Here is a 10242-nt window from a genome sequence, read left to right on the forward strand (position 1 = left end):
GTATGATAAATCAAGAAGTTCAGGCTTAGTTAAGCTATTGAATTGAAAAGTTTCTGAGCGCCACGATTCACATATCCAAAATTTATTTGTTTTCGATATATATCTAAATTCTTTGACCGATAAGCATGTGCATTTTAGGTGAAAACAACATATGCACTGGTCACATTCAATAGCTCTATCGCTCTTCTTTAGTGACTGTCGACAGGTTCGACAGGAATCTTCATTTAAATTAGACATCAATACGTACTAGACTTACGTGCCTGTTAAGTTTGCTGACTCTACCTCTTGTGAATCGTGGTCTTCTCGTTGCTTGAGGTGGAGTAAATCCTGTGATTTACTGATCAGCACAGCTTGGCCGTCGTTATTTTTCCTCAGGAACACTTTTCCATTCTGCGTCCAAATGTACTTGAACTTCAGATCATGTCTGGCGCTTAACGCCGCCTTGAACAGCTCCCTGTTGCCTGGACTCAAACTTTCCGAAATGTAGATCTTGTTATCGGACCGCGTGAGACCAATGTCCCGTACGGATTTATCTCGGAGATGTTTCCGACCGGCATAAAATCGGTCTCGAACATCTCTGCGTGCAAATTTGACAATAATTGATGCAGTCGGCGTGTTAACATGTACTCCTGGCTTGGCTGGGCGCTGGTTGGGATTCGGTCTCGGAGCAGGTAGCCTGTGGCTTGTGCTTATGTCTTCTTCTAGGATTTCGACTTCCATAATTTCTCCTACCTCTTTTACTACGTCTTTCGTGTTCTCCGTAGGTGTTTAAAGGAACGCCTTTAATCTTTAAACAATGCCTCCTCGAGTACTGTTCTATGTCGTCGAGGGACTTCTTCGTGGTATTCAAATCTCCCGCCATTTTGTTGAGTTCCACTTTAATTAGCTTGTTCTCCGTTTCGAGACTTGTGTTCCTTGACTCAAGGAACTTCACATTTTTGGTTAGTATATCACATTGGTCGTGCAGAAAAGCAAGCGAGTTCACAGCCTCCGCCAGTTGTGAGGATAGATCTTTGAGGCTTGATTTCATGGGCCGTAGCTTCTCGTCGAACTTTCTATCGAGGAGGTCCTCGATCGCCTTGAGGTCGCTAGCCATACTAACAGTGCCAAAGCACTTTTATAAATAGAATATTCACTTCCTTCAATGAACACATTATTACAGACAATACATATACGACATTGAAGAGCAAATAGACGAGCAGGAAGGGAAGAAAGCTTGACGGCTTAACAATTAATTTTCCCTCCAGAGCTCCAAGGACAACCGACCATGACGACGGTCATGAAAGATTTTCATGAGGGTGGAGGATGGTACAGCTAATAGCAATGGGTTTTTGGTTTAAAGGGACACGGAGTGTCGTACAGCTCTAATAGGTTTGTGATAAAAGGGACAAGGAGGGTCGTACAGCTCTAATAGGTTTGTGATAAAAGGGACACGGAGGGTCGTACAGCTAATAGTAATGGGTTTGTGGTTTATAGGGACACGGAGGGTCGTACAGCACTGCATTTTGCTGCCGCTAAGGGCTCGCTCAGGAGTGTGCAGCTCATTTGCATGGCGAATCCAAACTGTATCAACGACGAGGATAACGCAGATCAGGTAAAATGGTAAAATCGTATCTATAAGCGAAGGATCAGATTTCCAAGTCCTTTCTTAACAAGATAATCGTACGATAAAGCGCCCATTTCAATCGGCTGATGTGGGGATGTTCTTGCGGAATGTTTAAATAGATTATAAACCGTTGTTTTCAGATCGTTTGCTTTTCGAATGATTATCGAATAAAAACAATAACAAAGGTACCTTGGCTGTTTCTACTTCCTGAAATAAAGCATTGAGTGTGGAATGAAAAGCACTTTGTAGCGAATTTGCTTTGATCTTGTTCTGAGCATCTTCGACTCCCTATTTTCGCAGGACACATCTCTTCATCTAGCAGCCAAGAATGGGCATAGCGAGGTAGTGGACTTCCTTCTCTCCGACCCAAACCAGAAGATAACCTACAATGGGTATAACCAGAATGGACTGGATGTGGCCATAGAGGCGGGCAGAGAGAACGTTGTCATGGTGATAGCCAATCATACAAGGTGGGTACAATTTACTACGTCACTGTCACGCAAGCGCTCGTAGTGACCACAGCGGCTGCGAAGGAGACTACTACGTCACATATTGCCACGTGATCTATTCAACGGCTGACCATTTTATCAAATTATGGAGAATTCCACTCTCTGTGTTACTTGACTTGGAGCTACTGAGAGGAGGCCATAGTTTGGCCTGGTAGCTAATCCAGTAGCAATGTTTAGAGAAGTTTCTTTGATTGCGCACTTTTCAACGATCTTACCTCGCTCCAAGAGTCCCCGCCATTTCCATCCAAATTGGTTTTGTAGAGCAAAAGAAACATGGTATTGTATCTCCACCGTAATTTAGCTTAGGACGTATGTTGTTGTTCCTTCAAGTGGCGTGAGATGTGTCATCGTGTTGAGGAAGGCCTGACGTGTTGCGTGTGTGGCGTGAGATGTGTCATCGTGTTGAGGAAGGCCTGACGTGTTGCGTGTTGTTGTTCCTTCAAGTGGCGTGAGATGTGTCATCGTGTTGAGGAAGGCCTGACGTGTTGCGTGTGTTCCTTCATGTGGCGTGAGATGTGTCATCGTGTTGAGGAAGGCCTGACGTGTTGCGTGTTGTTGTTCCTTCAGGTGGCGTGAGATGTGTCATCGTGTTGAGGAAGGCCTGACCCAATTACAGCACCTCGTCATCAAGATGCCTTCAGCAGCGGAGGTAGGTTAGAGGATGTTATTCCTTAGGCGGCATAAGCTCGCACCCCCTATAGCATTCTTGTTGAGATCGCACCCTTTTGAAGCATTCCTTAATAACTGGCATCTTTTTAAAATATTCCTTAGTAAGCTTTCATCTATTTAAAATATTTCTTAGTAAGCTTGCATCTATTTAAAATATTTCTTAGTAAGCTTTCATCTTTTTAAAATATTCCTTATAGTAAGCTTGCATCTATTTAAAATATTCCTTAGTAAGCTTGCGTCTATTTAAAGCATTCCTTAGTAAGTTGCATCTTTTTAAATTTTCTTAGTAAGCACACATACATATAAGCACATATACATATAAATATATTCACATATATTTTGGGTCTTAGAAATTCCTTGATCGATGCGTTGAAGAGTGTGGAGCGGGCAAAGACGAGGACTACTCGGTAAGTGAAGATCGCACAAGTAGTAGTTGTATGTTACTAATGCCAGGAGGTTTTAATGCAAGTAAGGCCATGGGGCCTGGCTGAGTGATAAAAAATCTACGAAAAACATTATTTTGCACTCTAACTTTAGATCCACCCTCAATGCTGTCTAGGCCACAATATAAATGTTTTTTTTCTCTTAGGTCACGTTTGACTTTATGTTTTTGCAAGGCATGCCAGACATCAGGAAAGATGACCCCAAGAAGTTCTTGGATTGTCTGCACGTAAGATGTTTATCGAGTTTGCTTATTTTTCTGTGCCTCTTTGTGTCAACCTGACCGTTGTATACCTTATTTTCGAACAGACCATGGTTAAGTACAAGCGTGTCAACTGTTTGTCTCATCAAGTATGTGGAGCAATTATGAATATCAAATGGTACGTCATCAAAAGTGTGATTTCTGACAATATTGCCATTACCTATCATCGCTTCTCAGTTAATGACGTTTGTTTATCTTAACCACCTTCTCTTCCTCTTCCTTTCTCCTCCTCCTCCTTCTTCCTTATTTTCTTTTTCCTCTTCTTCTTCTTCTTCATCATTTTCTTTTTCTTCTTTTCTCCCTTTTTTTTCTCGTCCTCCAATCCTTTTTTTTCATCATCTTCATGTTCCACTTCTTCTTCTTCTTTTAGATATTATCAATTTTAACATTTAATACTTTTTTATTTATGTTGATTTTATCTTTTTCCTCCAGCCTTACACCTATCTCTCATTGTGGTTTTGCAGGCGTAGTGTTGGTTGGAAGGCTTACGTGATGAACCTCACGTTCTACCTCATCTTCCTTCTGCTTCTCACCTCCATGACCATCATGTTGGACGCGAGAATCGAAGACAACCTAGTCATAGACATCCCGAAATACACCATTATCGTTATGAGCTTGTTTCATTTACTGAAAGAGCTTTTCCAAATATGGGATGAGGTACGCTAATATATGACCCTATATACATGGTCATTGTGATAAGCATTCTTCATAATAACAGAAAATAAATCTTCCAAATATTGGATAGGGTACGCAGGCATATGAACCCAATGATACGTTTAATGTGATAACTTTATCCTGGTTACAGAATAGCTCTCCCATAATTTCTATTTGTTTTTACTTCTTGTAGAAGTTCAAGTATCTCCTAAAAGCAGACAACTGGATGGAGTGGTTCCTGTACATGTCTAGCCTCGTTTACATGATCCAATACGAAGTCTTCGATAATCACGTGTCAGTTACAGGGGAAACCAGGCCCCTCGCGGCAACGGCTATTTTTATAGCCTGGGTTATATTTGTACTCTATTTACGAAGGTGAGAGATTTCTTAAATATAGTTCTGCAAACTTGCGCCCAATAATGACATTATCTAGATAGCGTTTATTCATTTTTGTGTTGCTTTGTTTTGTTTGCACTGATATGGTAAACTTGTTGCATTCAGGTTTTCTACATTTGGTATTTACATCATAATGATGACAAATATTATCAAGACTCTAATTAAGGTAACATGGAATGAAGTCTTTGTTAGATATTCTACAGGCGCTAATAACCCTGTCTTTTTTCTATTCCAGATTATTATTTTATTTATACCATTCGTCATTGCGTTCGGGATCCCCTTCTTTTTGCTGCTGAAAAAAGATGTAAGAGAATTGCGTATTTTTTTAAATATAGACTATAGGGAATTACCATTCTTCTCTATAATCCTGTAGCATTGCAGCACCAAATGACATTTTCCATGATCACATTGATTGTTAATATCACAGTACTATGAGGACAGCGACACAACGACCAGCAGCACCAACACCAATAACAATATCACAGCTCCCAACAGCACCAACAGTACGGCTGCCGCACCCCAGACAGCTCAAAGAAAGACGGACACCCAGTTCCTATTTGACGAGCTGCCTTACTCTCTGTTCACCACCTTTATGCTGATTCTGGGCGAGATGAAGTACCCCCACACCGTGTACAAGTACCAGCCTATTCCTAACCCATGGATCAGCTACATCATCTACATCATCTTCTGCGTGTGCATGCCCATCATCATCAAGAACTTGCTGGTAAGTAAACAGATATTCAACCACTGTAAAAACAATGTTTTATATTTCCTGGTCTGAGTGGCCTTCTCCCAAAGTCAAGTACAAAAGTAAAGCTGGTTCAAGTTGTCTTGTGATGTTTTCAGATTGGTCTTTCTGTTGGAGACGTCAATCGAATTCTACAGACGGCAAAAATGGAGCAGCATGCCATGCAGGTACAGCGTCGTGGATTGCGTGACATACAGCTGTATGGATTACTTGATAAACAGCGTTACAAATTGTGGGGCGTACTACAGCGTTACAAATTGTTAGGCGCACGCGTATCAAATGGCGTTTTCAATTGCTTATCATGCGGGACGTAGACATCAATTATTTCAACCATTTTAAAGAAAATGCATGGTAAATTGTGTTTCAGGTTGAGCTGTTATTGGAGCTTGAGCGTGCCACCCCTCGCCGAGTGTTGCGCAAGATTTGGGTCGCGTATTTTGTCGACTTCCCCAACAGGAACAAGACTTGGAAACAAAAGGTAAGGTTCTATCAAATGTGAAAAGAGGGATATGGCACATTTCTTTAACCTTGCGCCGTTAGCGTTGTCACTCCGTAGTCATAGATGTTAAGGACCCTGTTATTGCAAAGTTGTGGGGATCCGTTAACACAAATCAAAAATATTTTAGGGGAAATCTTCCACAGGACCAAGGCTTACAGTATTTCGTAAATAGAGTTGGGAAGCGCAGGCAAGCATGTGTGTTGGCGCGCATCCCTCGCACTGTTTCCTAATAGCATAACTAGAAAGAGCGAAAAGTCTTTTCGGAGTTAAATTGTTCAATCTGAACATGACAGTTCTAGTTATTTTATCTCTCACTAGCTGATGGAGTTCGGCTCGCCTAAACGCACGGCTGCCAATCAGGAGACGTATATCAACCCCGCCCTGCTGAGCATCTCGGATAACGTACAGAACCTGACCGCCAAGGTTGAGCAGCAGGAAGACAAGTAAGACCAGGGGCGTGGCGATGGTGATGATGGTGGCGATGGTGATGATGGTGGCGATGGTGATGGTGATGGTGATGATGGTGATGATGATGGTGATGGTGATGGTGATGGTGATGGTGGATGGCGATGGTGATGGTGATGGTGATGGTGATGGTGATGGTGATGGTGATGGTGATGGTGATGATGATGGTGATGGTGATGGTGATGGTGATGGTGATGGTGATGGTGATGGTGATGGTGATGGTGATGGTGATGGTGATGGTGATGGTGATGATGGTGGCGATGGTGATGATGGTGGCGATGGTGATGATGATGGTGATGGTGATGGCGATGGTGATGATGGTGGCGATGGTGATGGTGATGGTGATGGTGATGGTGATGGTGATGGTGATGGTGATGGTGATGGTGATGGTGATGGTGATGGTGATGGTGATGGTGATGGTGATGGTGATGGTGATGGTGATGGCGATGGTGATGATGGTGGCGATGGTGATGATGGTGGCGATGGTGATGATGGTGGCGATGGTGATGATGGTGGCGATGGTGATGATGGTGGCGATGGTGATGATGGTGGCGATGATAATAATGATGGTGATAATGATGATGATGGCGAAGATAATGATGATGGTGATAATGATGATGATGGCGAAGATAATGATGATGATAGTGATGATAATGATGATGATGGTGATGATAATGATGGTGATGATAATGATAATGATGATCATGATGATGGCGATGATAATAATGATGATGGTGGTGGTGACGATAATGATAATGACGGTGGTTATGACGATGTTGATGATGATGATGATGATGGCGGTGCTGGTGATGGTTATGATGACGATGTTGTTGATGTTGTAGAAGTTCGGTTTCACATTTATTTATGATGACGATGATCTATTGTCAGGCAATGATAATGAAGATGGCAATATTAAAGGTGATGATGATGGTAACGTAGTGTTCTTTTTTGCTCCAATAATAGATTGAAAAGTATTGTCCGACTACTAAACCGAATGGATTCGCGCCTGACAGACTTGGCGAGTACCGCTGGTCCACGGCAACCGCCTGCTCTGGAGCGCTCCACTCCGGAACTCTCCACACAGAGTGATCCACCGAGTGACCCGCCTGGCGATCCAGACAACAACAGAGAAACCTCGGTCTGAGGCTTTGCCTTTTTGTGTTAATGCCATTTAGTACACATTTTCTTTCTCTCAACTTCAATAACATCTTTTTTCACTGAAAATCTCTAAAGCTTTCTTGGATCTCATTTCCCTCAATTCGTAGGCTCGATACCACGGATAATTAAAATTCCACTTTTACTCAGTCAATAATGCGTGGTCAATAATAATACTTTGACCAATGATTTTAACTTGCTGTGTGCAGTCAAATGGTTTATGGAGCGGCAGTGAAAGTCAATGATGATTGGTGTAGATGGCTGTTTGTTCACGTGCTATTCTCAGAGGAAACTACGACACTACGAATTTGGTTATGAATGGAGACGGGAAAATGAAAAGTTAGAATTTCGGAGTGGTCATGACGAAATCAAGGTTTATTTATAGAGTTTTTATTTTTTTATTTTTTGGATTAGAAAAAATCCATACCAAACTATTTTTTATTGGGAATTAAATATGAACATCTGGGTTATTTCATATGCACGGCCAGCCAATGGATTCTAAATGAAAATTATACTTGAGTAAGTTTCTTTCTAATTTTATTACTATGGGATGCGCGACAGTTTCGTTTTTGCAAATTTGATATATTTTTGGTAGGAATTTTGAATAAAATTGGATTAAAGCAAAAACGAAAGTGTCGCGAGAAAAAGTTATTATAGGTAAACTATTATGGGTAAAACAAATTGGGAATATCTTAGAAAAACAATGAGGATAAAAGACAATAGAAAAATCCAAACTTGCCATCAAGGCATTACAACAGAGAGGAGTCAAGATTCCGAAAAACATGGGAATATATTCATTGAATTCTAAAGAAACTCTTCTCTGTGGAAATCTAATCTGTAATGGTGGAATAAAAGGTATTTATCTGGTGCTGGGCTTCCCGTGTCTTTCTTAGTTCTGATCTTTTTCAAGTCTCTCACTCAATAAAGGGTTCTTGGTGTTGGGATTTCTGTGTCGTCTTTTTCTAGGTTCCTTAATCCTCCTTAACCTTCAACCTAATCAAGGCCTGTTTCCACTAGAAAAGTAAGTGGATAAGTAAGAGCACCGCGGAGAAGCGAGGAGACCACAAGCGAAGAAGTAAACGTTCGAAGGAAGGAAGGAAGGAGGGAGGAAAGGGAGGGAAAAATTCCTTTCTTCCTTCCTGCTTGCGTATCCTTTGCGCAGATTTCCACACGCGCGAAATCTCTCACGTTCACCCTTGTTTTTCCATCTCCGTTTGTTTCGCTAGTGAAAATCCAGCCTAAGGATTCTCTTACACGGTGAATGTGATTAATTAATTCTTACCCTGGCTCTTGGTTCAAAAGCTACCTTTATGATCGTTAAAAACAACGACGGCAAAGGGTACCGTAACGGCTTGTCCTTCGCAGCCGTTGTGGCTCTGTCACGCAACGGATGAATTGAAATGCGTTCTGCTCATTTCTGCTATTGAAAGAAAGTCCTATATTTTGCATCATAATAGCATTTGTCCCTCATGTTCTCTTTACGATCCGCCTCTCTCCTAACCATTGCTTTAATATGTTACCTACTGTGATTTCCCCATTAGGGAAATCCCACCCCGCCGAATGGCTGGTTTAAACACATACACACATTGTCTGGTATCGCACTAGCGCTATTCGCAGGGAGCTTAAGTTATAAATGATAGGTGATTAATGTCGTGTTGTTTTTAGAGCAGACAAGATGAGTTACGAGTCGTCGAAAGACACGCCGCCGCCAAATACAAGGGACAGGTAAGAACACACACTAGCAATTATTTGGGTCAAGAAACTACACACTAGGAAATAACTTCTAGACACCATAAATGTTATAGGGAGGGAAGTGGGGGGGGGGGGGGGGTGGGTGGGTGGCTGGTTAGTTGTTAGCGCTCGGGTTTACGAAGTCACTTGGCCACTTGTAGAATGGTTTACACAGACAAACTTTAACAAAAACACGTAAAAGACTTAAAAACATATAGCACTTATATACACTTTGTCCTCTTTCATGCTGGCTTCAATGGCTTATGAAAACCACCCTACAGTTACATCTACCTTATTCTGCTTATTTTCGAGATTTAAAAAAAATTCGCAAATTAAAGACTCGCGAAAAATAAAGAACGCGAACGTTGACCTTGCGAAATTTAATGGATATAGAAAAATCGTTGAAGAGTCTAATAAGATCTTTTAGTGAGAACATGTAACGTACTCTATAATGGCTCGACAGAACAAGAACACTACTTCTCCACATTACTGGCCTGACTTTTGAGGCGATGCAAACCCAGCTACCGCTAAGGGACAGCGTTTTGGTTTTGTTTCAATTTGGTTTTGTTTCATTAGTCGGTTAACGTAATTTTATTAAAAAAAAAAACACTAGAACCTCAAATTCACCGAATGAAGTCCCCTGCAAACACATATTTCTCCGCGATAGCGAAATTAAAGGCTCGCAAAATGTTTTATTTAAAAGAACATGTTTTATTTTTCAGGTGTCAATGGTTTGACCTTTAACAGGCCCCTGATACCGCGTGATCACCTTTCGCTACCCTATGATGGACGTTTCAGGCACGAATCAGTGACTTGTTCTGATAGCAATAAATTATTTGAATTCGATGCCTCGAGACCTCTGGTACTGCGAATGGCCACTGAGGCAACTGCGTTACAGTGCGTGAATAAGCTATGCATCACCCCCCCCCCCCCCCCCCCATGGGCATGATCGCACCCTTCCCCTCCCCCCATTGGCATAATCGCCTATACTTTTCCGATGCGAAAACATACAGCCTGCGAAGCAACTGGGATGTATTACTCCAATACAAGCGCTCCGAAATCAATAGGTGCTGGGGAAGGAGGACATATCAAAATAATATAGGCCAC

The 10242-nt window shown here is 41.8% G+C and overlaps 1 protein-coding gene across 4 annotated transcripts in view; it reads left to right on the forward strand.

The window, feature by feature from the left end:
* The window catches only part of LOC5504370 (transient receptor potential cation channel subfamily A member 1), a 29148-nt gene extending 19167 nt beyond the window's left edge, over positions 1 to 9981 (forward strand). For all 4 annotated transcript variants that reach the window (XM_032372648.2, XM_032372647.2, XM_032372650.2 and 1 more), the window contains 17 exons: positions 1477 to 1594; positions 1907 to 2076; positions 2683 to 2764; positions 3135 to 3191; positions 3374 to 3454; positions 3535 to 3605; positions 3952 to 4144; positions 4335 to 4516; positions 4643 to 4703; positions 4773 to 4841; positions 4965 to 5261; positions 5384 to 5452; positions 5653 to 5763; positions 6103 to 6227; positions 7213 to 7387; positions 9070 to 9129; positions 9858 to 9981. In XM_032372648.2, the coding sequence (XP_032228539.1) occupies positions 1477 to 1594; positions 1907 to 2076; positions 2683 to 2764; positions 3135 to 3191; positions 3374 to 3454; positions 3535 to 3605; positions 3952 to 4144; positions 4335 to 4516; positions 4643 to 4703; positions 4773 to 4841; positions 4965 to 5261; positions 5384 to 5452; positions 5653 to 5763; positions 6103 to 6227; positions 7213 to 7387; positions 9070 to 9129; positions 9858 to 9872 (1936 nt within the window). In that variant the 3' untranslated portion in view covers positions 9873 to 9981. The remainder of the gene's footprint in view (positions 1 to 1476; positions 1595 to 1906; positions 2077 to 2682; positions 2765 to 3134; positions 3192 to 3373; positions 3455 to 3534; positions 3606 to 3951; positions 4145 to 4334; positions 4517 to 4642; positions 4704 to 4772; positions 4842 to 4964; positions 5262 to 5383; positions 5453 to 5652; positions 5764 to 6102; positions 6228 to 7212; positions 7388 to 9069; positions 9130 to 9857) is intronic.
* The last annotated feature ends 261 nt before the right edge of the window (positions 9982 to 10242 follow it).

Source organism: Nematostella vectensis, chromosome 3 (genome assembly GCF_932526225.1).
Source record: "Nematostella vectensis chromosome 3, jaNemVect1.1, whole genome shotgun sequence".
NCBI classification, from domain to species: Eukaryota; Metazoa; Cnidaria; class Anthozoa; order Actiniaria; family Edwardsiidae; genus Nematostella; species Nematostella vectensis.